This window comes from Drosophila nasuta, chromosome 2R (genome assembly GCF_023558535.2).
Source record: "Drosophila nasuta strain 15112-1781.00 chromosome 2R, ASM2355853v1, whole genome shotgun sequence".
Lineage (NCBI taxonomy): Eukaryota > Metazoa > Arthropoda > Insecta > Diptera > Drosophilidae > Drosophila > Drosophila nasuta.
In genome coordinates, this window is record NC_083456.1 from 23,888,695 (window position 1) to 23,913,279 (window position 24,585).

The 24,585-nt window shown below is 39.3% G+C and overlaps 5 protein-coding genes across 20 annotated transcripts in view; 3 read left to right on the forward strand and 2 right to left on the reverse strand.

The window, feature by feature from the left end:
- The first annotated feature begins 414 nt into the window (after nt 1–414).
- LOC132787485 (UDP-xylose and UDP-N-acetylglucosamine transporter) lies at nt 415–1,691 on the forward strand. Its single transcript, XM_060794544.1, has 2 exons — nt 415–525; nt 581–1,691. Exon 2 carries the CDS (start codon nt 585–587, stop codon nt 1,563–1,565), a length of 981 nt encoding a protein of 326 aa, XP_060650527.1. The 5' UTR covers nt 415–525; nt 581–584; the 3' UTR covers nt 1,566–1,691.
- Nucleotides 1,607–12,167, reverse strand: LOC132787484 (aminopeptidase N). The gene is made up of 8 exons (XM_060794543.1): nt 11,684–12,167; nt 5,049–5,774; nt 4,311–4,466; nt 3,533–4,249; nt 2,818–3,481; nt 2,551–2,753; nt 2,186–2,494; nt 1,607–2,129 (listed from the first exon to the last, which is right to left on the reverse strand). The coding sequence occupies exons 2-8, from the start codon at nt 5,771–5,773 to the stop codon at nt 1,898–1,900; spliced, it is 3,006 nt and encodes a 1,001-aa protein (XP_060650526.1). The 5' UTR covers nt 5,774; nt 11,684–12,167; the 3' UTR covers nt 1,607–1,897.
- A 181-nt stretch (nt 12,168–12,348) lies between these two features.
- The window catches only part of LOC132787482 (cubilin), a 61,269-nt gene continuing 49,032 nt past the window's right edge, over nt 12,349–24,585 (forward strand). For 6 of the 11 annotated variants that reach the window (XM_060794534.1, XM_060794539.1, XM_060794538.1 and 3 more), the window contains exons 1-2: nt 20,676–20,745; nt 22,341–22,543. The gene's annotated coding sequence lies outside the window, so the exon portion shown is untranslated. Of the gene's footprint in view, nt 12,492–20,674; nt 20,746–22,089; nt 22,544–24,585 lie in introns of those variants that run through there. The other 5 variants (XR_009632549.1, XR_009632548.1, XR_009632550.1 and 2 more) reach the window with 3 other exon arrangements.
- LOC132784691 (UDP-N-acetylglucosamine transferase subunit ALG13 homolog) lies at nt 12,848–15,317 on the forward strand. The gene has a single exon (XM_060790472.1). It carries the CDS (start codon nt 12,934–12,936, stop codon nt 13,447–13,449), a length of 516 nt encoding a protein of 171 aa, XP_060646455.1. The 5' UTR covers nt 12,848–12,933; the 3' UTR covers nt 13,450–15,317.
- On the reverse strand, nt 13,456–19,795 carry LOC132784690 (V-type proton ATPase 116 kDa subunit a 1). 6 transcript variants are annotated; one of them, XM_060790467.1, is made up of 12 exons: nt 19,684–19,795; nt 19,173–19,331; nt 18,920–19,096; nt 18,722–18,850; nt 17,242–17,339; nt 16,709–16,750; nt 16,177–16,303; nt 14,959–16,117; nt 14,685–14,902; nt 14,148–14,358; nt 13,912–14,083; nt 13,456–13,846 (listed from the first exon to the last, which is right to left on the reverse strand). In XM_060790467.1, exons 2-12 carry the CDS (start codon nt 19,287–19,289, stop codon nt 13,738–13,740), a joined length of 2,559 nt encoding a protein of 852 aa, XP_060646450.1. In that variant the 5' UTR covers nt 19,290–19,331; nt 19,684–19,795; the 3' UTR covers nt 13,456–13,737. The 6 variants fall into 6 exon arrangements, with proteins under 6 accessions (XP_060646450.1, XP_060646449.1, XP_060646453.1 ...); XM_060790466.1 differs by having other exon boundaries at nt 17,242–17,342; XM_060790470.1 differs by lacking the exon at nt 16,709–16,750.

Consider the following 24,585-nt stretch of genomic DNA (forward strand, 5'->3'; position numbering starts at 1 on the left):
AAAAGTTGATATTTTGTTGAGTATTATTTAAAAAATTCAAAATCAATTTATTTTTTCTATTAATATGCAATACAATTAATAAAACAGCTATTATTCAATTATTTGTATTTCAAATTGATTATTTTATAAGCCGTTTGCTTGCTTCTTAATTCAAATTCAAATTACGCGCTTATCTGTGTTGTAAAACACAAAGTTTGCCTGCTGCGTATGTGGTGAGTTTTACAAATTAACCCACCATGGGTGGTAGAGTCGATATTTTTCGTGCTGCTTATCGATAACTTTCGCTAGCATTATTTTAGGAAGTTAAATATAATTTTAAAAGCACTTAATATGCATGAAAATTTATAAAACTGCCATAATATTAATAGTTTTAACTAACTAATTTTTTATTGCAAATTTTGGCTGTGAGCAGCATACTAGCCCACAGGTCTATCGATAACCACCTGCTGCCTTTGTTTTTGTTGACATGGACAAATAGAAAGTGTGTTTTGGCCAAAGGCCAGTAGCCCAGTTAATAGGCCAGCAGTAGGTTATACTAAGCCAATTTAAGAATTTTTCTAACAATTTTGTACTTTTGCAGTGCAATGAAGGGCCGAGCGTATTTGGCCATTGGCAGCGTTTTTCTCGGCTGCTGCGGCGCCGTTGTCTTCCTCGAATCGCTGGTCAAATTGGATCCCGGGGCTGGTAATTTAATTACGGCAGCACAATTCGCATTTATTGCCCTCGAGGGCTTCATCTTTACGGCCAAATTCGGCTGGGCCAAGCGCGTTGTCAGCCTGCGTGATTATGCTCTGCTTGTGGCCATGTTCTTCTTGACCAGCGTGTGCAACAATTACGTGTTCCACTTAAACGTGGGCATGACGCTGCACATGATCATACGTGGCGGCAGCTTGATATCGAACATGTGCCTGGGTATCCTGGTGTTGAAGAGACGCTATCAACCCAGACAATATGTGGCTGTTGTCATGATCACCATTGGCATCTTCATTTGCACCTATTTCTCTAGCCGGCAAGTTGAAGTGGCGGCTGGAGAAGATTTGCTGACAGCAGCAGCCATGTTCTGGTGGTTTGTGGGCGTCTTTCTGCTAGTACTGGCTCTGTTCATCTCCTCGTACATGGGCATTACACAGGAGCTGCTGTATCGCAAGCATGGCAAGTGTGCGAGGGAGGCGCTCTTCTACACTCACCTGTTGCCGCTGCCCGCCTTCTTGTGCCTCCACGACAACATACGCAGCCATTGGAACTTGGCGCTGGCCAGTGAACCCTATACGCTGCCTGGCCTCGGTGGCGTTGCTGTGCCGCTGTTGCTGCTTTATCTGCTGGGCAATGTGCTGATGCAGCATCTGTGTATCAGCTCGGTTTACTATCTGACCACCGAATGCAGTTCGCTGACAGTGACCTTCATTCTAACGCTTCGCAAATTTGTGTCCTTGGTGTTCTCTATAATCTACTTTCGCAATCCATTCACGCTTTATCACTGGCTGGGCACTGTGCTCGTTTTTGCGGGCACTTTGCTTTTTGCCGACGTCTTTGGCTCGAAGCGTAAGACTGTGAAAACTCATTAAGTATTCCGAACTTATAGCTATAATGAACAAAGTCTCAAAGATTGATTATTCCATTTTACATTTAAGTACAAATTACAATAGAATACACATATATACGAAATAAAAGTACATTTGGTTAAAAGTAAAGTTACAAAAAACTGCTGCTGTGACGACGATTTCTCAATGCAATTGTTTCTTTGGCTTTATGGCTCTTGGACGCACATACATATAAAATACTAATAAAACATACACTTAAATACACGATCGGTATCTCTCGATCTCTCTGCCTGTCCTTTCTAATACTGCTGCAGCTCGAATCCAGTCAAGCCACACACGTTGGATGGGCTGGAGATCTACGCACTGACGCCCAATTCCCGCTGCAACCATTTGACAATCGATTTGTAGTTGCGATTCATCCAATCGACGCGTATGTCAACCTGCTCCATGATCTGTTGAATTGGCCTGTCGTATGCCCAGTGTGCATCGTGGACTAATTCCTCCAGCTCGGCCAGTTGGAACTTGGAGTTCATGCGCTTCGTGGCAAACTTAAGCAACGTATGAATGTTGGATATCTGCGAACCCATGCTGCAAAGTATAAATAATTAGTTTAAATAGCTTTAATGAATAAAATAAGCACTCACTATTCATTAATGTGCTTCCAGTTGTTGCGCAGATAGTCAAAGGTAATCTCTTGTCCAACCACAGTGTTGGAGACAGCGGCAAATACCCGGAATACATCCTGTTTGCGTATGTGTTGCCCGGCAACAGAGCGGCGCAAATAGCGATAGAGCAGCCAAGGTTCCTTGGAACAGCCCAAGGCGCTAAGTAGTATCTCCTTCTCGGCGGGCACATTGGTCTTCAAGTACCGCTCAAAGGCAAAGTCCCACTCATACTCCGTGCCATATTGAATGGCCGAACAGTAGACAATGCCGCGCATATTCGGATTGATTCTTTAAAAAGCAAGAACATTAGTTATAGAAGATGGGAAATTAAAACTTCGACTTACGGATTGTAGGTATCGGGATTGGGTGTTTGTACCCAGTTTTGGAATTGCTTAGTGCTCTCAGAAATGCAGCTCTGAAGACCCAAATGACAGGCCATGCCAAGAATCTCGGCACGCTTCAACAACAGCGGAATGTTTTCATCGTCGCTCGGCAATTCTTTGCTAACTTCGTTGTACACGCGAACCAGCAGCTTCAGCAAATAGTTCTGCAAAGATAACAACACATTGTTAGTGAGTTAGTGAAGAATTGATTGAAGTTCTCAAATTTACCTTAAGCAGATCGTAGTCACCCGACTTCACAAACATGGAATCGATAAAGTTAAAGTTCGTGATGGCTGCCTTCCAGGGCACATGATTTGTTTCGTGTGCCAAATAACGCGTCAGATTCATGGCTGTATCATAGGATAGATACGATCCTCTAGCCAGATTCATAACATCATCGATCAACTGTGCACGATTCGCGGGCACAATCTCGGCAAAGTGCACTTCATCCATCAGATGTGCTGTGATGGCACGCCAATTATCCAGATCATAGTTAACGCGATAATAACCCGTTTGCTGTATATTGAAGATGAACCATTTGGCTGTCGATAGATTGCGATTCTGCAGCTCGTAGGTCTTCGTGTGTGGTATCCAAGTGAGGGGACGAGTGTTATTAAAGTTCAGCTCGGTTGCAGTGGTGTATGTAATGGGTATCCACCAAAGCAATTCATCGTCCGACTTGCTGCTGTTGCCATAGACAAAACGCACTTGCTCCAAGCGAATGGCATCTGAATTGGGATGACGCGAGATCTTCACAACCGGATAGCCAGTCTGCAAAGTCCAGGTGTCCATTATAGCTTTAACACTCGTGCTGCTGTCCAGCAAACCAGATGCCTTGGCCTCATCGGTGAGGAAGCGCCACAAATCGTCCTGCGTAGCGGATTTATATGCCCTGCAAAAAAAGCTATTACAAAAGGAATTACTTAGAGCAGACTTCACTTACATCTCTCGTAGATATTTGCTTAATCCGCCACGGAAAACAGTGTCGGTGAGGAAGTGACTCATCATGCGTATCACAGTCGATCCCTTGGCATATGAAATGCGATCGAATAGCTCGAAAATTTCCTGTGGATTGCCCACCTCTTGCGAGATCTTGTGCGACGTGGTCAATGCATCCAGTTGGAACACGGTTTGCAGCTCGTTGACCACAAATTCATCGAGCAACTTCCACTCGGGTGCCACAGCATTGGCAGTCAGATATTCCATGTAGCTAGCAAAGCCTTCGTTCAACCAAATGTCTGACCACCAGCTAGGCGTAACGAGATTGCCAAACCATTGATGTGCCAATTCATGTCCAACCACAGAAGCCACACGCTGCTTATTGCTGGCCGTGGCCACGCCCTGCTCATACAGCATGGCCGTCTCACGGAACGTAATCAAGCCCCAGTTCTCCATGGCGCCCGCTTGGAACTCTGGCAACGCAATCATGTCAATCTTGGGCAAGGGGAAAGCAATGCCAAAGAAGTTCTGCAGGAAATCGAGTATCCTGGGACCAACACTCAAAGCATACTCCGCTGAACGAATGGCATCAGCACGCGCCCAGACAGAGAAGTTGCCCGACGAAATGTGCGTAAAGTCAGAGATGGCATAGGCCACCAGATAGGTGGACATGGGCAGCGACTCGGCAAAGTGATCCCACACATAGTTGGGTATGGAATCGCTGTAAGTAAAGAGGGATTTAGTGAAGAGTTGTATTATTTGTTTAAAGTTTAGCTACTCACTGATTGTTGCTGTATACGATGGGCATGTTGGAGATGGTTGTGAGGTGGCGTGGTCGCGCAATGTGCAACGTAAAGTTGGCTTTAAGCGCAGGTTCATCGAAGCAGGGAAAGGCGCGTCGAGCGTCTGTAGCCTGGAACTGCGTGGAGGCAACCCATCTGGATAAAAAAATAGAAGAACATTTGAAGAAACATTTAGTAGGCTTAAAAATTCTATACTACACTTAGGTATTTATATTTAAAGTATTTGTAAGCTATTATTAATTAATTTAATCAGTTCCTAACTTTATATACATAAGTGTTTCAGAACTTGCGGTTGATGGTTGAGGTATAAAAGTTTCTATGACTGATATAAGCATAGTATTAAGTAGTCTAGAATAGTATTAAAATAATACCGCACTGTAGCATTCGTACTGTGTCTGCAATGCAGTTATATATCAATATACCAAATACAGGCTTCGGTATGTTTTAGTATTTTTTCGATATATATTTATTTAGTAGTATAAGTATAGTATTTAGTAAAATATTATAAGAATAATACCGTAGTGTAGCATTCTTACTCGTTTTTTTCGAATGCTTGTAGCTCAATACAAATAAACTATTAATTATTACACTAGTTAATATGCTTGTAGAGTATTGAATTCTAATTTAATTGAGAAGACTTTCACCATATGTACCATAATTGTTATTAGCGTGTGTTGGCTTTCACCCTAATCAAAGCCCGTATCAAATCTTCCTTACCTCGTCTCATTGAGCACCTCGTAGGAGCTGCGATAAAAGCCCTGCAGATAGTCCTTGATGATGCCCGAGAAGCGAATGTGCACCACATACTCCGCTCCGCGTTGTAACTTGTCGTACAACTGGATGTAGAAGAACTGCTTGGCAGCCACCAGATACTGCTGGTGAATTCGCAAACTATCCGGTTCCCATTCATCCTTATTTCCTTTCGATATCACACGATAGACAGCGACATCGTTGCGAGTAATATTCAGATCCTCGGCATGCATGGTGATGTTGTAGCAATCTTCGAGAACACGCACACGAATTTGCACGATGCCCGTGAAGGTGAAGTTCCCCTCCATCTGTGGCACCAGCGTAATGTTGTACTTCAGCGGTTGCACAGAGCGTGGCAGACGCACATGCTGATCGTATTTGGGGCCATCGTCGCCGCCATGCGTTGCCTTCGAGTTGTGCGATCGAATGCTGGTGCAAACAATTTCCTCACCATTTTCGGGACCAAATTGACCGCAGGTGGCAAAATTATAAACAATGAAGCCAACGGCCAACATTGTGCACAAGAAGAACGAGGCAAGGATGACGACTGTCATCAAAGAGACGCTGTAGCGTTTGGAGAATGTTGTCGTCACTGGATTCGTTGCATTGTTGCTTGCCACATTTGGCGTTGCGTTGCCGTGACGATTCTCCATGCTGAGATTCTCGTGCAGCGGCACTTCCTTGACCACCATGCTGAAGTAGAAGAAAATATGAGTTCGTAATTAATATAAGCTGTAGAATACAAATTACATTATACGATCATATCGGTAAATCTGTGTCGCGTGCGATGCTATTTAATATGAAAACAAGTAAGAAATCTACAGTTGAGTGTGCTCGACTGTGAAATATCCGCTACCTATTGAGAATAAAATCGAAACAGTGAAGTATTCATTTTAAAATTTACCAAAAATACTAAATGTATAATATACCATATGCTATATTTGGTATATTCACATAGTACCTCATTCAAAATATACATTTGAGTGCAACATATATATATCAGGTTATCAGTCAAAGTAACACTCCATTGCCGTAAGAGTTTTGCGTCATAAAATAGTATTTGTTAAATAACTTCCACAAGCTAATCGCAGACAAATTTTCAGGAATCCCTAATACGTCCCAAATATCATCGCTCTAGCGTTAAAATAGTGCATATACTAAAACATTTTTATATTTTGAATAAAGTTGAACCTAATAGCTCTTGATTAGCACTTTAATTAAAGCTAATGAATCTTGAATGATTTTTCTGTTTTAAGATAATTGCAAAAATGAATGAACTCGCACTAAAAACAAAATAAATGAACGAATTTTATATATTTTTATCATAAAACAGAACAATGTCCTAGAATCAATCTTAGTTCTAAATATAGGAATAATCCAGAGCAATTAGATAATAATAACCTTTACATAATTTTTAAATTGTTTCAGTTTATGGTTTTTTACTGTAAATAGTGGAGCAAAAGACATCTTTCGCCAGAGAACTACCAATACTTAAATTTTAAATATTTTTTTCTCTATACTAATAATTAATTTCAAGAAACTTATCACAATATAAATGTTTCTTCCTAGCTAAAGGTCAAATTAGACAGTGCGAGTAAATCTAACCTAGGTTATAAGTTACATAATTTATAATCTAAGCTTTGTAATAAATAATTTAATAAATAAATTGTTCTAGAACAAAGTATTGAAAAATTGACGAAGCATTGTATTGCTCTTGAAAGAGATTATATTGAGGAATAAAACATATTCGGATCAAAAAAAGTGTTAGTCTTAGTCATACGATTTATTGCATGATGTATTAATATATTTCAGACCAGAACCATTATTGCGGAAATTGCTTTATTCTGCAAATTTATTTGTTTATACTTAAGATTTATTTTGATCAACATGATCATAAATAGGCTTTATTTTTTTAGTTATTATTTATAGTTTTTGCATATAAAATGACCAACATTTATTCAGTTTTCGAAAAATAAATTGTTATGTCAACCATAAAAGTCTTCAAAATCATAAATCATGGATGATACGCATAGTTTCTTTTGGAAATATAATTTATTTCACACTAAATCTCTTCTAAATATATGATTTTTGTTTAAGAATGATTATTTTCGATCCCTGAAAAGCAATCGGTTAGTTAAGAGCACCACATCCGCTTCGATTGCCACTTCCACTTCCTCATTCACTTCCGCTGCAATTTGTGTCACTTAATTGTGCTGAAGTTGGACGATTGAGAGGTGGCAAGAACTGTGGTGGTTGCAGCATTACTTTGCTGCAGCGTAGTAACTCGATATGCAACTGCAGGTTGCAATCTCAGCCAGCGATTGCCATTTAAGTGGTTTCCTTGCGACAAAACCCTTGAGCTCCTTCTTTAGTTTTGTGTGGTTAACAAAAAGGGTTGCACACGCTTGCTTACATATTTATGTTATGTGATTAACCCCTTGACGCAGTGCAGCACAAAGGATTCCCCGAATTTCCCTTAAAATGGTCAAAATCACAAAAAGTAGACAACTTCCCCTTTTGGTAATGTCTTCACTTAAATATCACTTGCACTTGCCTCAAGTTGAAAGTTTAAGTTGCAATTTTAAAGCAAAGACAGAACTTTTTCTCTTGAATTCTTTGGGGAATGGAGCATGAATTAAAATTGTAATTTTAGTAATTGAATTTCAAAGAATCTTTTCCGTTGTAGCTATAGTATATTGATTAATCAAATCAGTTTATGTTTATATATTGTTTACAAAATGAAGCATGAATTAGGTTGAATTATGATTTCATGCGAATTAAGATTGCTATTTAAATAATTGATTTAAAAAAATCTGCTTCATTGTATCCATTGTATACTATAATAAGATCAACCAGTTTGTTTACAACTTAAAGACGCATCTATAACAAGTTTCATTAAGACAGCTTTAAAATTGGCAGTAAAATAAGTCTGTTCTTCACTCGAAATTTATTCTCGTTTTGCGAAACTCAAAACAAATTTGCAATTTTTATTTTAACGAAATAATCAAAATGTATACTAAATTTTAAAGCTTTTTATGACATGTTGTGTAATGACTTCTCATTACACAAACTAAGCACATGTTAAAGTCTGTTACGATCGTCATCACAACACTGTTCAAATCTTTAGGAACTTTTTACTAACAAGAAAACAGGTCTTACAGCAAGTACTCAATTTCAGTTAACACATGTAATACGAATTCAATAAGTGGCTGCCACTTTTCTCTTGGCGGGTTTTTTTCCTCCGCAACAAAGCGTAAAAGCTTACAATTAATTGTATGCTAATTCTCTGTAGGGAATTCTAAACAGTTGCGAACAATTAACATTTGCGGTTTTTACCATCTTCAACTTGTTATGCGAGAATTAAAAGCGCCAATTCCAGACGCTATCAAAATATCATCATACCATATATACTATAGACTATAGGAAATTATTCATGCTGTCCAGAGATAAGCTTTTGGAGCAGCTTAATTCAATTAAGTTTCCTTTTCAATTAGCAACAATTTGGTCAAAGGTTGAGCATTGAAGACGTCATGATGACAATTTCTTATAAAGAAGATTAACAATTGTTGATTGCAACTCTGAACACCACTCTATATACAGCAAGCTTGATCTTTAATGTATTCATAAATATTTATAAACTTTATTATATTTTTTAATTGCTTTAAAGCTAATTTTTAACGTTTACAATTTTTTTTCTTTTTAAGTAAAGATTAAGAAGATTTAGAATATTACTACAATAAAGAGCAACCTGTTTTCGAACGGAACTAAATACTTTTTTCAACAGATTATTGTAACAATAATTTTGGTTGTCTTCTGAGAGTTTCTTTCTGTACTCTACAGAGTTTTTTATTATTTCTTAAATTTCTCTTCTCAACCTTTAAATTTCGTCAAGAAGTGTCTGTCTGTCGAATACGCTTGATTGATTGTTGTTCTTTGTGTTGTTCGAATATGTAAATTTCGTATAAAAAGAAAATAATAAGTGACATATGAATGTCAATCACAAAGTTATTTAATATTTCTTGAATTTCTCTTCTCAACCTTTAAATTTCGTCAAGAAGTATCTGGCTGTCGAATACGCTCGATTGATTCATGTTCTTTGTGCTGTTCGAATATGCAAATTTCGCAAACAACAAGAAAAAATAATAAGTGGCATATGAATGTCCCCGAATGTCCCGGCTAATTGAGTTGAGTTATGACATTAATTTGATCTGTGTTGTTGGCTGTTGCAAATTGCAACAATTAAATGCCGGGGCGATTGTGGCAGCAACAGCAACAGCAACCGCAGCAGTGACAGTGGCTGTGACTGTGACTGTGGCAGAGCGATGTTGACCCTGTGACCTTCATTAAAAAGCTGAAATGAGACGACGACGCGTCGCCCTCGTCTGTCTTTGGGGAGTGCCACACTTGGTTGGGTGGATTTGGTTGAAAACGGGGGTTTCGAATGGTCGTCGTCGTTGTTGTTGTCGTTGGTCGTTGTCCCATGGCGAGGGTCCAATTTATAGAATTATATTTTATTGATCACATGCGTAGGCAAAAGATAATGAAGATGACCGAATATGATGATTAAGGTGCTCATGATGATGATGACGACGACGACAACGACAACAACGCTTCGTCTCTGTGTGGCAAATAATTAATACAAGGACATGAATTGCAGACTCGCCTTCAATGAACATGGGTGTGTTTAAAGCACATCTATGAATATGTTAGCATATACATGTGTGTGTGTGCTAGTCCATTTGATTACAACAGTTGAAAACAGATTTAATCGCTTGTGTGCCCCGCGGCTTTTGCTTTTGCTCTGGCTTTGCTTTGAAATTGTTTTTCACTCGCACGCATTTTTAGACAGCTATGGCCATAAAAAGTTTATTTATTACACGATGACAGATTATCATAATGATGATGTTAATGTTTATGTGGCATGCGCTTGCCAAACCCCTCCCCCCCCTCGCCCCATCTTCCCCTCTCTCCTCTCCAGTTGCTTCACCCTGATTTAGTACGAATTCGAAATCATTTTGGTACCAATGAAGAAGTGATCTCCATTTGGTTTTGCCAATTTGCACTTGGGCTCTAATCAAATTTCGGCCCAAAGTTAAATAGACTTTTCTTCATTTGTTTTTTATTTTACTTTATTTTTTGTATCTCTCTCGTTCTTTCCTTCCGTCAGTTTTTTGTGTATACACACTTTATGAATTCAGTCTATGAATGGTCATAATAAAAAAAGAGTGCTCATTTAATTAAGGAAATTTTTTTAGCAACGAATTATTTATTAATCCTGCGTGAGCAGACCATAAATAATGAACGTATTCGTACGTACTACGTACGTTGGCATTTATGTACAGTGAACACTCGGCGAACGGAACAGACAAGCACAGCTGTCGATAGCGAAATTATTTTTGGTCAATTGCTTGACATAGTTTCGCTATATTTAGTTTAATTGGTAACTAAGGCGATCCAAATATGTACACATTTTTAGGTTTATAAATAGTTTTTAAAAAAATATACATTTCTTGTATATTGAATAGAAGTTTTTTATTGAAGCGAAAATTAACACAAATATCCGAAAATTTCAATATGCCAAAATATGGAAATTCCCCATGTAAATATTTACACAACAAATTTGCTTATTATCAAGATGAAAGATTGTAAATAATACAACAAAAATCAGACAATTTAATTTGATGCGATTATGCATATTTGTTAAAAACTTTGTTTAAAATGATTTCACAGTTACTATTATTATTATATGCCATTTTGTCATTGCCATTCACCCCATTTAATTATATGTAATTTGGAAAGTTTTATTTTAATGATTCAACAGTTTATTTTTTTTTTTATGTCATTGGCATTTTTTAAAGGTTTTATTAAAAGATTCCCGAAGAATTGGTATTATTCTATCTATTTTAATTAGATATTTTAAAGTTTTCTTTTCTTTGTTTATTTGGTAAATAAAAAATAAATAAATAAAAATTTAAACAAGTTAATAAATTTTTCAGTTTTTCTTAATGATCTGAAAAATTTCAATTTTTTTCCTAATGAAGCTCTTACTGTAAATAAAGAAACATATTTTATTGCTTGTCAAAGGGAGGGAGGAGGGATAGGGATGGCGGGAGCCTATCAAGTGTCTGTTAATGTTGAAAAGCCGGGTGTACAGAAATTAATTTGTTGTTTATCTTTAACAGATGCAAAGATGATGCTGAAAGATGTGCGCAAAAGCATCAACAACAAAGTCAACGGAAGAGGAACCGACGGGGGTTGGGGGAGGTTATTGTTTACAAAATAAACAACATTTGAATTGTGCAGAAATAAAAACGAAATTAAATGGAGTGTCGATAAGTTCACGGCTTATATTAGCATATGCACACAAACACACGCAGAGCATATGTACATATGTATGTGTGTGATGCTGCCGACGTCTCTCATAGCAACGACAGTCCCCAAAAAGCTTTAGTAGATTGATGGAACAACATCTGGATTTGTGTTGAACCGAGGCAAAAAGCAAAATCCACTTAAAATTAAAATCAAATTAAAAGGGAGGATAAATGAATTTTAATCTGTTTTTGCTTTTTTCTTTCTTTCTTTCTTTTTGCATATTTACTTACCTTTTCAACCTGTTGGCAGTTCTCTTCCGACTCCTTGCACACTATTCTTTTCGTCAGCTCTACAGCTATGCAGTTTGTGTTATTCGCATATGGCAGTAAACACAGCACTTACACACTCACACACACGCACGGATAGTCAAGCGGAGGCACTCAGTGGTCACTAATACAATTACAAGCGAAAATTTGCATATGTATGTAATACATACATACATACTATGTATGTATGTCTGACGGTCAAGGCAATACTTTCACTAGAACAGGCGCGCGTTGATAATAATTGAATTAAAGTAAACAAATTGCTGCTGCCAGGAAGATGAATTCACTTTGCGCACTCTCCTCCTCCTGTATGAGCTCATACAAAGAGTTTCTGCATATAAATGCAATTGAAAGTGTTGTGACTGAGGCGCCGGCAGCTGATGCGCTGTAGGGAATGAAAAACACAACCGCTGTGCCTAACTGTCGAGAACAGACTGAAAGCGCAACAACAGCACAACAACGGCAAGAGCGCCAACATAATCGCAACTCACGTACAGATCGAAAACGAAATAAAGAGAGCAACGCGCGGCGTGGAGAATTTGCACTGTCTCTCAGTCGGTGTTTTTGTGAGTGGGTGCGTTAGTGTGTTTTTGGCGGCGAAATAGTGAGAGTGAAAATTAAGCAGAACAGACGATATAAATATTTTAAACGGTCGGCAAATGTGTAAAACTTGTGGCAAGTGTAATAAAATATAATATTTAAGTGCACTTATTAATAAACAATGGATGTACCCTCAACAATTAAATAAAACTGAAGAAAAACGACTTGAAAAGTGAGTAAAAAAGATTCTTATACCACATACACACACACACACACACAGAACGTAGAAGTGAAAGTATTTAAATTGCATGCTTCATAAAGCAAAATATCATAAAATCTATTTTAATTTGCACAATTTACAGTATGTCTTTACAATTGCTTGCAATAATTGTATGGGAACTTAGCTAAGCTTTGTAATTTCGTCATTAAAATATTTTCAATACACACATACTATTGCAATTATAACGGTTATTTCCATGGGCTATCGTCGTTATTATCGATATTTATCAGTATTGCTTGTTCGATAGTTTTTACGTCACCCTGAAGTCGTGCAAGTGTGACCATTTGTGTAAAGCACAATTTCGATATATTTTGTATATTCCGCTTGCAGCTACGTTTTTGCTTTGTAATTGTTTTTCTTGCTAGTTGGAATTTTATAGATTTGCATTTTCAATATGCATTTTAAAGTTGTTTATGTGACTGTTGGCACCACCAAATTCGATGGACTCATCCGAGCGATGACATCAGATGCAGGTTTATATGCATTGCAAAAACGCAAATGCCAGAAACTTGTTTTGCAGCATGGAAACTCATTGCCTGCTGAGGAATCCGAACTGAAGCTTATCAATGAAAAATACGGCATCGAGGTAGAGCAATACAAGTTCCGCCCAAATATAGAGGATATCAAAGGAGCAGATTTGATTATCGGACATGCGGGTGCAGGCACCTGCATGGATATATTGAACAATCAGAAACCCGGAATTATTGTTGTCAACGATGAACTAATGGACAATCATCAACTTGAATTGGCTGGACAATTGGCAGCCGAGGAGTATTTGTTCTACTGTCGAGTGAGCGAGTTAGCCAGAAGTCTAGCCATACTGGACTTTGACTTCCTTAAACCTTACAGAGTAAATAAAGCTAATATGGCAAAGTTTGTGAATGCTTTGAATGGACTGATGAGACAATAGACCAGATTTGTTTTTCGCCCTCGACATCCGAAGTGGACGCCTAGGCTAAGCTATATGTGTATATATTTTGAGTAAACACGATTACATGAACATTAGACGACGATATTATAAATGTGGCTATACGTTATATATATATAAATTCACGTTAATTAAACATTAATATAGAACGACAATTACTAAGCATATTTTAAATTCCTTTATAATTTTTTTTATAATCTTCTGCATAAGCAATGAGACTCCTTGACATGCTTTGGTTGTTGTTTAACTGCTGCTGAGTCAACTAATTATTTATTCGGCATCCCCGGAAGCAGAGCCGCCGTTTTCAATGATGCTGTCGAAGGAGAAGGGCTGGAAAGCATATCCTTGACCCAAATAGAATTTGCTCTGGAATTCGACCCTGTGAATGTTGTAAAATATAATTAGTAAATATCAGAATTTGTGACATTGCAGTGCTAGACAAACCAATGCAGACGCAGCGTGTGCAGGAAGGCTGATAATCCCTCCATCAAGACCAAAATGCCTACGGTTAGAATGGCCCAGAAGGCAAAGACGACGGTGACAAAGACGCCGCCATACCAGCCTTCTTTGTTCAGGCCAATGGACAAGACCATTGTCCACAAGACCTCGGCAAGTTCTGTCAAATACAGAGTATAAAATTAGCCAAGATTGCAATATAAAGTTGAAAAAGAGAAACTTACGGGCATGAGCAAGCGAAAGAGCCCAAAGACGCAAATAGGATGCAGTGTGTGACACCGAACCGAGCACATACTCAATGGTGTGAATGCCCTGATGTATGAATATCTCGGACATCTCCTCCTCGTCATGATGTCCAGCGCCGCCATGGCCACCGCCTCCTACGCCATTGGACATGCCGCCCACCTCAGCATCGGCACCAGTTATGGGCTGCACCTATATTTGTGTGAATAGAAATAGAGATTAGTGTTGAATTCTTCTGGGTGACTCGAAACTAGGTGACAAAACAAATGACACGACTAACCTCTTCCTTTAGCATTTTTTGGATATTTGGTGTAAAGTTTTTGGTTTGTTTGTTTGGGTGTGATTTATTGGTTGGGTTAGTTGAAAAGGTACGAGGCAAGGTACAAATAAACAGAAGTGCAAACATAAGTTCAGCTGTTAAATGTAAATTGTCTTATAATGTGGCTCTAATGTGGGGTGACTAGTGAATGCATGAGGCGAGGCACAGAGATCAAATGTAGGTGACATCAACTACTTACGTTGGCCAGCTTGCGAGCCTGCATAATCTTGATGGGTTTGCCCAGCAGCATGACGGGAATGCAGCCAAGTGCGACGAGCACAAAGACAACCTGTATGAAATGCTGTCCCCAGAACATGTAGACTTCACATCCCTGTGCTGGTGTCTTTGGAGTATTGAACAACACCATGTCAATGAACGTGATGAGAATCGAAGGAGCACAAGACTCGCTATATGGCACTGCAAACAACGAAGTGAATTATAGAAAGTGTAAAGCAGTAACTTCGACAACTTACTTTTGTTGGTAGCCGCATAACGATTCCATTTGATAAACATCAACAGCACCATGTAGAAGAAGAGCAGCAGCAAGAAGACCAACTGTGGAATAAACTCGTAGATCAGCGACAAACGGTTCCGGAAGTATGTGTGATTGTGCCAGCTCATGACAACGCCAAAGATCATATGCAAAACGCCAAATATGATGGAGATCTTCATTTTGTAGGCATTTTGAAAGACGATCTTATTCGAGGTGGCGACCTGCCAAATGGGATCCATGCCAAACGGATACGGAGTGCCCTCGTAGTCGCTCGTTGCCGGACTCAACTGCAGCATCTTGTTGTTCCACACCGTCGACTTGTTGTACGATACATGCCAATGCGAACCAAATATGTTGAGCGACTTCGAGAAGATATCGTTGTAGATCAGACCCGTGTACATGGAAAAGACGCCCATCAGGAAGATGATGTAGCGACCGCCAAAGAAAATGTTCCAAATCTCATTGTCCGTCTTCTGGGCAGCCAAACCCTTTTCCTTGCGTATCATCCACAGACCAAAGAGCGCCATAATAGCACCATGACCAATGTCACCGAACATCACAGCAAACAAAAACGGAAACGTGATGATCGTGTAAGGAGCCGGATTCATTTCCCTGTAGCTAGCCACGCCATAGGCATCGATGAGGGCCTGAAAGGCTTTGGTGAACTTGTTGGTCCGATTGTAAGTCGGAGGATTCTCAAACGTTTGCATGCGATTGAGAATTGGTGGCACCGAGGAACCCGAACGTTCCGTACCCCGACGCAGTGCCAGCTGGATGGTCTCAATGTCCAACAAGGGCACCCAACACTCGGCAATCAGACACTTCTGGGTCACATCCAGATTGAAGAGATTCAGCGTATGATAGATGGCCTTGATTTTGCGCACCTTGACGAACCAGTTCTTCAGATTCTTGGCGGCAGCGACCAGCACACGATGACGATGATCCTGTGTCTGCCCAAGCACAGTGTTCAGATCCTCAATGCGCGTCATCACTCCCATGGCCATCTCCCGACGATCGGCTGGCGCTTCGGGGCATGGATACAGCGTGGCACGGAAGCCTTCGCAGATCTTCTTGACCCGTGTCTTAAGCTGATCTCCTTGGAAGAAGATGATGAACACCGATTTGTAGACTTGATCGCCCTGCAAAAGAAAAGCAGCTAGATAATAGGGAGTTTTATATGGATTAGTGATCCACTTACATTGGTGGGATCCTCCAATGGTGACTCAATCATGGCCTGACGCAGAAAGACGTTGCCTCGACAGGCGCGCCACAGCATTCGCTCAAAGGCCGGCAGCTTCTCACGTGAAATGACGCCAGCGACGAAGCTAAAGGGATAAACGATTAGTAGGAAAGGCACATGGCGTGGTTTTATATGCAATATCATCATGTCATATTCAATACATTCCGGTTAATTACAGCGAAAAGGAAAACTAAACTCTCAAGCACAAATACCAATATGAACGCATTATGTGGATATGGAGATTGATGGAAACGACGACGACGACAAAGGATTCAGGGAATTCACTTGGTTTTTTACGAGGGGAAATTTCACTTTGTTATGCGGCGAGAGCGAAGCTAATGGAGATGACGACACTATATACAATATACAGTTTTGCTTTGTTTTTTGTTGTTGTTTTTAATGAGGGCGCACATCGTGTTGCATGAGGTATTTTTATAATTTGTTTTGATTTTTCCTACTCTAATTTGGAATTTTGGTGTGGGATACCAACCATGGCAGATAATCCTCACGTTCATTCGATTTTTCCATAAAACTATAACAATTTTCGATATCGGTTTTGTTTTGTATTGTGCAACAATTGTTTGTTGATTGTGTGTATTGTTTTTGTTTCGTATTTGGGGGAAGAAAGGAACAGAACAAAGAAGTTTGTATTTAGGAGTTATTTTTTCTTGTTTTTTCGGAAGAATTTTGCACAGAAAATTATTGCTTCAAATTGGGTGGTAAAAGAAAAGTTCTCCCAAATTGACCCGAGTTGATATTGTGGACATCCTGGCCAGGCGACATGATTTAAGTAGCATCTCGATGTGGATTTTGATTATATTTTCATTATATTGTATGTAGTTCGATTGGGTTGTTGGGGATTTTTTGCATTAGGCGCGCGTCAGCTTCTTTGGTTAGTTTTATTATTATTCATTTTTTTCTTTTTTGCGGCGTTAAGCAATAATTTAATGTTGCATAAAAATAACGTAATGAGTACGTAGTTATAGTAGAACTTATGTAGTATGTACACTGTTCGATACATACCCGAGTTGAACGGGACCCATGGAAGCACCGGTGGCGCGCACCTCATCCGTGATGAGAGCTCGCGTCATCGACTCGGTTGTGTGGTTCAAGCCGCCTTCCTGCTAAAAATTGTTGGAAAATTGCTTTGTTGATGTTGTTTTCGGTATTTTATGGTTGTGGCACACTTTTGTTATCTCTATGATTAAGTTAGTAAAGCTTTCCGCCTCCAAGATATTTGTATTTTGATTTAGATGTGGAGAACACAAATTGCAAATGTGTGAGAGGAACTTAGTGGAGAATGATTTATGAACCAACACCTGAGTAACCTTTGACCTTATGCTTACACTAATTATCATACAATATCAGACGCACACTCACACAGAAATAGAGAGATATAGATATAGTTACAACATAGAGAAATAGGACAGTTTTATAGCCATGAAGAATGAGAGCAAGAGAGAGCGAGCGAGCGAGTCGGGTTTGTATTAAATTTTGTTGTTGTTGATTGAGTTTTTATCATTTTGTACAGCGTTGTAGTATTTTTTTTTTGGATATTGCGCTGAGGTTGAGTTTAGTTTTCCATTTTGTTGTAGATTTTTGTGGTTTGTTTGAGAGAGTGGTTGGTTACAGATCAATATTTACCCAAGCTTCAAATTTTGGCCCGGCTGGCTGGCGCGAACGCCCTCCTCGCCCAACAGCTGCGCTTGCTCATCCTCGTTCTGGTTGTCGGCCATCTGCAGATAGCGTCGATATTTGTTTGATGAATGGGACGTGCTCGATTTGTAAACACCTGGCACCGACTTTCGGGACAATCGGGTCGTATTGTGTGTGCGGATGGCATTTAAATGTTGTGGGGACATTTGGTTGGGGGTCGGTTTTGTTGTTGTCGTGTGTTTTGTGCATTTTTAGCAATCGATGTTTTGTATTTTTTTGTTTTTGGGGAGTTTTTTTTTGTTTTGGATTTTGGTTTGTGTGATTTGATTGATATGGAAAATAAAACGTAAAAACAAATAATAATATAGCGAAACAAAATAACCAAAAAATTCATTAAATACATACTTAAATAGACTAAACAATAGCTAACTATGTACAAACATAAATCAATTGGAAAATAGAATAGAAATGAAGTTTCAAGGAAGAAAATTTGTACAATTGCCAGGAGATAGCATAAAGATGACAACAAATATGCATCTGGTTAATATATGTATATATATAATATAAATAGAATATACTTCACGTCTGAGGATTGGAAAAATTGGTGAAATTAAAAACCAAAGCTGGAGTTGGTGCTTGTCTTTGTGTTGGGTTAGGTTTGGTTTGATAGACTCGGTATTTGGTTAGCAAGTTTTTGTTTGTGTGCCATATGTTAATTGGAAATTGAATAATTTATAGTATGTAGAGAATGGCACCGCAGAACACCTTTTTTTTTTTTGTTAGCTTTCGGTGTCGACGCCCTATAATATTATGTAGATAGCCGTTAGCCAATAAACCGCATGCATACCTCATCGAAGAAGACTTGTGTCTTGCGCAATATATGCTTCAGTTCGGTCAACTCCAGGAAATTGCGCTTCAGGGCCTCTGCATTCTGGTTGACTTCCCTCAGCTCGTTCTCAAGTTTCTCAAAGGTAGCCTACCACAAAGATGGAGAAGCCATATAAATACAGAGATCAATGCAGTTCATGTATTTTCTTATACTCACCTCCAAATCGATCATTTCACGAGGTTGGGGAGCCTCAGGACTCTCACCCGTATCCAGCATGGGAATGCCATCCTTCTTGATCTCCTTCTCGAGGTATCGCAACTTTCGTTCCATTTCATCGCAACGTCGCACCTCGTTAACGAATTTGCGTTGAAATGCATTCACATCCGGATTAAGCTGCACAACAACACAAAGTGAGAGACAATTATTTTACCGTACAATTGTTTTATTGACCACTCTCTCGCTCTCTTACATCACGGAACTGGACCAATCCCAGTTCGCCAAGCTCGGAGACACAGGCATAGGCCGCCTCGCTCTGTAGGAAGAGCTGGCAGAGAGCCATCTCCTCACTACGAAACAATGAACCCATTTCAGACAGCTCAGCAATCCAGACAGCAGCTTAAAGGTTTAACTGCGAAACAAAGTAAATTACATTAATTACTCACTAGGCGTATGAATTACGTTTTATGAGGGCAACTTTCAACTGACTAAGCTGATTTTCCGCTAATGACGCCCCCTTCTTATGTTGTCTATCGTTATGTTCGATTAGAATGACTAAATTATATACTCGACGCGACAGCGAAGAAAGATTTATTCTCTACACCGATTTATTGATTTTTCATTCGTTCGTTGGCAGATAAAAGAAAGTGCTGCCGTGGTACATTTTTCATGCTCCCACTTATGAATCACATTAGACTTTGCATTTTTTGAAGTTATCTTCTACACAAACAATTTGTGAAAGTGCTTTATTCAGTTTTACGTACCGTTCACTATTTATTATGGGGCTGGCACTTGAAATTTCTGCACAGATAGTTAAAAACCTACAATCTTTTACGTGAGGAACTCAGCTACTAGAGATGGGCAAACAAAACAATGGCGTTATCGATGTATCGATGTCTTAGTCGATAAAATACAGTGAGACCGCCGGTTGAATTTTGAAAATATCGCTTGCGCAGTAGAAACAGACCTAACAATATACCAAACTGCATTGGAAAGCGCAACATTTGAATTGCATTCTGTTTGTATCATAATCCCTAATTGCAATTGGTAAAAAGTCTTATTTTTTAAGAAAAAAATCAGAAATTATCTGTACTAATCTTAATAAATTTTTTTAATTGACTACTAAACAAATTAGAAATATTGTCTCGATAGTGTTATCGGGTTTCTTCACGATGGTTTAAAGTTTTTTACTGTTATATTCGAATTTCGAATTGAGCTGTTTGGTAATATTCTCGATCACAAAAATAACTGCGCCGCAATATTAATAAATTATGACAGTCTTAACCACATCGATGTTAATATTTTCTTTTTCTTTATCGTTCATTTTAATTTGATAGTATTTTTAAAATGTGTCACCAAAATTCGCAGTTTTTAAAGATATAAAATGGCAATGCTGTAAGAATAAAAGTGGCTATTGCAGTAGTGTTAATGGAATGCAATTTGCACGTGCTAATGCCTGTCAATTAACATTAGTTGTAATTTGCATTTGTTATGCACCCATTAACAGTGCAGCTTTTGAGTGTTTAATCACGCCTTCCGTCCGCTCTTCGCACGTACTCCAAAAAAAACATTGTGTACGCCTCTCTTTAGCAGAAGAGAAGAGAGTGGGCGCCGGCGAGTCCTTGGCTTTACAATGGCCAAAGAACCAACAACGAAACGAAGGCAGCGACGACACCAGCATCCGACGATAACGACGACGACGACGACGATGCTGCGTGGAGCACGATGCTTATTGGGCGACGTTTTTCGCTGCTCTGGCAGCGAGACGACAGTGTGAATTTGTAACTCGAGAGCGACGGAACGATTGCGGCTAAAAAAAAGGCTCGGTAAATGGTCCAGGCAAATAAATACACAAGCAACAACAACAACAATAACAAGAATCAAGTGAATAGGCATAGCGAAGTGGAAAGTGGAAGTGGGGATGGTCAAAGCAGAAAATTTGATGCTTGCCGCTGTTTGAGTTCTGTTTCTGCCTCGTGCCTGACTTTGTTTATCTGTGTGTGAGTGTGTGCGTTTATGTGTGCGTGTGTGTGTACATACATAAATGTCTATGCGTGCGTGCGTGTGTGAGTGTGTGTGTGGGTCAGTGTGCCATTTTGCGATCCACCAAAAATGAATCAGACAACAAAGACAACATTTTTGTAATTGAAAAATTTACTGCTGCTGATGCTGCTGAGATGTTGCTGGTTACATATGCGCGAGCGAGTTGCTGTGGTTGTTGTTGTTGTTGTCGTCGGTTTTTTGGGTTCGGGTTCTGCCGCGCCAGCACCGCAACCCCCAAAAGTATGCTACGCCACACACACACAACACACAGCATAGCCAAACACGAAATGAAATGAAAAAAAAAACGAAAATGTAAAAGGCAAAAAAAATCAATCCCCCCGCAAAGAAATTTTCCCGTTTTATGAAATTTCTTACAACAAATATTCTCAACAAAAAGGTGTGCGCAACAACAAAAAAAAGAAGAAAAGAAAACAACAAAAAAAAAAGACGATAGTCGAATGCGTGGAGTAAATAATTGGCCAAAGATTTGGCCACAAAAACGGCGAAAAGAGAAAAGCTCTCTGCTTTCCTTTTGCTTCCCTTTTGCTTTGCGCTGAGGCCGCTCCCAAAAAAAAAGAACACAGCGAGTTTTAGAATCAACAACAAAACTGAAGAAAAGCAAAACATGTGAATTTGGCAATTGCAAAATATATTCCACAAACTGTAGAATTAAAAACACTGTTGTTTGATCCACACACACGTTCCACACTTGCAGTCCACAACCCACATGCACATTTCTTCTTCATTCTATTATTTTTTTTGTGTTTTTTTGTTGCTCTGGGCGCGACCTACTTAAGCTTAAGCTTAAGTTGAAGCTGCTCTCATTTGAAGGTCTCTTTGTTTTATTTGTTAATTAGCCAGACAAATCAAAGCGATCATTTTGTAAAATCTGTTTTGTAAATTGAATAATAAACGAGGACAATGCGAGATGAGATGTGATGTGATGCTTAACACAGTCCAATTTGTGGCGCGACAAATAGTTGTTGAACTACGACTTGGAGTAGTTTTCCTTTGCCCAATTTAGATCTAGTTAAGGTGTTTTGCAAACTAAATTTAAATCCCACTCGCTTTATTAGCCTATACTTGATTTAATCAAGACGATAAGCGTGGAGAGTGGAAAAAGAAGAGCCTATAATAAATAAATTGGGACTGATTGCGCGGCCAATTGAGAAGATGCCTCGTTACGTTCGAGGTGCCCCAGTAAAAAGATGTGTGTGTGGCTGATTTAGTTGCAAATTCAAGATGACAATTGACACAACAACAACAATAACAACTATAACAACAACAACTAAATAATAATCGTAATACTCGTGTGTGTTTGTGTTTTTGTGTGCAAAGTGCAGTGCTAATCCTTTTTCATAACGGCTTTATTCCTAAGGATTTTTGCAAATATTTGCCCCGAAGTGGAGGCAACATACACACACACATACACAAAAGTGCAGCAAACAGCAACAGCAACAATAAAAGTGTTCAGCAACAACATCATCATCTTCATCATCAACGACAACTACAACAATAAGAGCAACAACAGCAACATTCTCATCACAAAAGGATATTTTTAGAAGGCTGCAACAACTGCAGGTAATAATAATCATATTATTAATAGCAATAAATAATAATAATTAGTTAACCCAACAAAACACAAAACACAAAAAAGAATAAAAGTAAAGCGAGCGAAGAGCGTTGAGAAAAGTACTCAAAAGTGACAAAAATATATAAAAGAAAATGCGAAAAGGGCGTGTTGTGTCTTCAGCTGCTGCTCTCAGCATTCATGTGTGCGTCTGTCTCTGTGTGTGTGTGTGTCGGTGTGTTGGTGTGTGCGTGAGTGCGCTTTGTTGTTGTTATTTTCAGTGTGATGCTTTTTGTAGAGTACATCATCAACTTGCTTTGGCTTTGGCTTTCGCATCGGCTTCGGTTGCGCCTCTTTACTTTGTGCGTAATAAAATTGATGATAAAATAAAAATGGATAATGGGCGATTTTCGGCTGCGGCTGCTGCGGCTGTCGCTGTCGCTGCCTCCACTCGCTGCTTGCTGCCCGCCGTCGACGTCGGCAGAGCGAAGAGCATCATTCACCAACAAGGCAAAAGCAAAAGCAAAGCTTGCGCCTCGCTCTCTCTCTCTCTCTCTCTCGGTCTCTCGGTCTCTTTGCCTCATGCTCACTGCTGACGTTTCCCGCTCTTTCATTTGCTTCCTGTATTGTGCTCTTTGTTGATACCGTTAAAGTTTGCGGGTTTATGTCGAGTGTATTAGGTGAAGGATGGCAAGGAGGAGGACGAGGAGGAACGAAAAAGGGGAGAGAGGGGAAACACACACTGATAAGAATGCTGCACAGTTGTTAATGGCAACGTGGTGGCAACGCTTAAAACTGCTCTAAAAATTGCAAAATTTTAATCACGATAATGCGCCAAACAAATAAAAAAGACAACACACACACACACTCATACATACAGTTGTTGTCTATGGCGAAGGCCATTAACATGGGCCAAGTAAAGTAAGGGGGGAAGAATGGCTTTGTCGTCTGTCGCATAATTTGGGCATAGTATCGTATTTAGCTGGGTTAATTACCGAATATCGTGTTGATAGCTTAAGCGTTTCATGAGCTCGCTTCTCGCTTAATGTTGTGGCCAACGTGTTTCCGGTAGTCGCATTTTAAAATGCTTGTCTCAATATCGCAGAATGACTCGTGATAAGGTTAAATATTTAATAGCATTTCTTTGCCTTACTCTCAGTCAATGTCTTTCTCTCTCTCTCTCCCTCTATTCTGTCTGTTTGTCTATCTCTTTCTCGGTCTGTCTGTTTGCTTTCGTCTCTGTCAACGCTTAAGAAAAGTTTTGTGTGGCAATAATGACAATGGCAGCACAGTTTAGAAATAAATTAAAATTTCATTCAAGTGCTTTTCAGACAAAACTTTCTTAATTACAAATGTATTGCTGATGCTGCTGCTGCTTCTTCTTCTTGTTTGAAGGAGTTTCGTTTTGTGCTTGTTGTGGAAAATAAGTTGCGCGCAAAAGTATGCTGTAAAATATTCGAAGCGCAAATGCAAATCGCATTTGTGGCGCCCGCCTGAAAGTATGCTGTAAAATATTTAAAAATTATATAACAAGTGCCTGCAAAATGGCCGACACACACGCACACATAGTATAAGCTGCATTTATTAGTTATGCGGCATTTTTTTTAATTTTTTGCTTGTTTTTTTTTAACTATGTTGATTTTGGCCTCATTGCCCAACGGCTTAAAATGGTTTTTGGTCGCTGGCCCGCACAGTGGCATGCAAAAATAATCAAGCCATGCACACAAATGGCACAATGCAAAACAAAAGAAGCACAACAAAAAAAAACCAAACCAAAAAAAGAAGAGCATAAACGACAGCAAAAAAAAAAAAAAACAATAACAACGAGGCGCGCAAACAAAAGCAACAAGCATTGCACTCAAACAAATACCTCAAGAACTCACACACACACACACACACAGACATGTGTAGGGGAAACCTGGAGCGCACTTGGTGTGCACTTAGATGAAAATGACAGCAACAGCAAGAAGAAGAAGAAGAACTGTAACAGGCATGTCGAGTAATGACAGCAACAGCAGCCGCATTTAACAATGGGGGCACTGGCTAAGCAGCG

What these genes read in the sequence shown, in the direction of transcription:
- LOC132787485 (XM_060794544.1), top strand. Translation starts at nt 585, where the DNA reads ATGAAGGGCCGAGCGTATTTGGCCATTGGCAGCGTTTTTCTCGGCTGC.
- LOC132787484 (XM_060794543.1), bottom strand. Translation starts at nt 5,773, where the DNA reads ATGGTGGTCAAGGAAGTGCCGCTGCACGAGAATCTCAGCATGGAGAAT. An exon ending in GTGACTACGATCTGCTTAAG is followed by an intron (nt 2,754 to 2,817) that starts GTAAATTTGAGA and finishes TTATCTTTGCAG; the next exon opens with AACTATTTGCTGAAGCTGCT. An exon ending in AATCCCGATACCTACAATCC is followed by an intron (nt 2,495 to 2,550) that starts GTAAGTCGAAGT and finishes TGCTTTTTAAAG; the next exon opens with AATCAATCCGAATATGCGCG.
- LOC132784691 (XM_060790472.1), top strand. Translation starts at nt 12,934, where the DNA reads ATGCATTTTAAAGTTGTTTATGTGACTGTTGGCACCACCAAATTCGAT.
- LOC132784690 (XM_060790465.1), bottom strand. Translation starts at nt 19,289, where the DNA reads ATGGGTTCATTGTTTCGTAGTGAGGAGATGGCTCTCTGCCAGCTCTTC. An exon ending in GATTGGTCCAGTTCCGTGAT is followed by an intron (nt 19,097 to 19,172) that starts GTAAGAGAGCGA and finishes GTTGTTGTGCAG; the next exon opens with CTTAATCCGGATGTGAATGC. An exon ending in TCTTTCGCTTGCTCATGCCC is followed by an intron (nt 14,084 to 14,147) that starts GTAAGTTTCTCT and finishes TGTATTTGACAG; the next exon opens with AACTTGCCGAGGTCTTGTGG.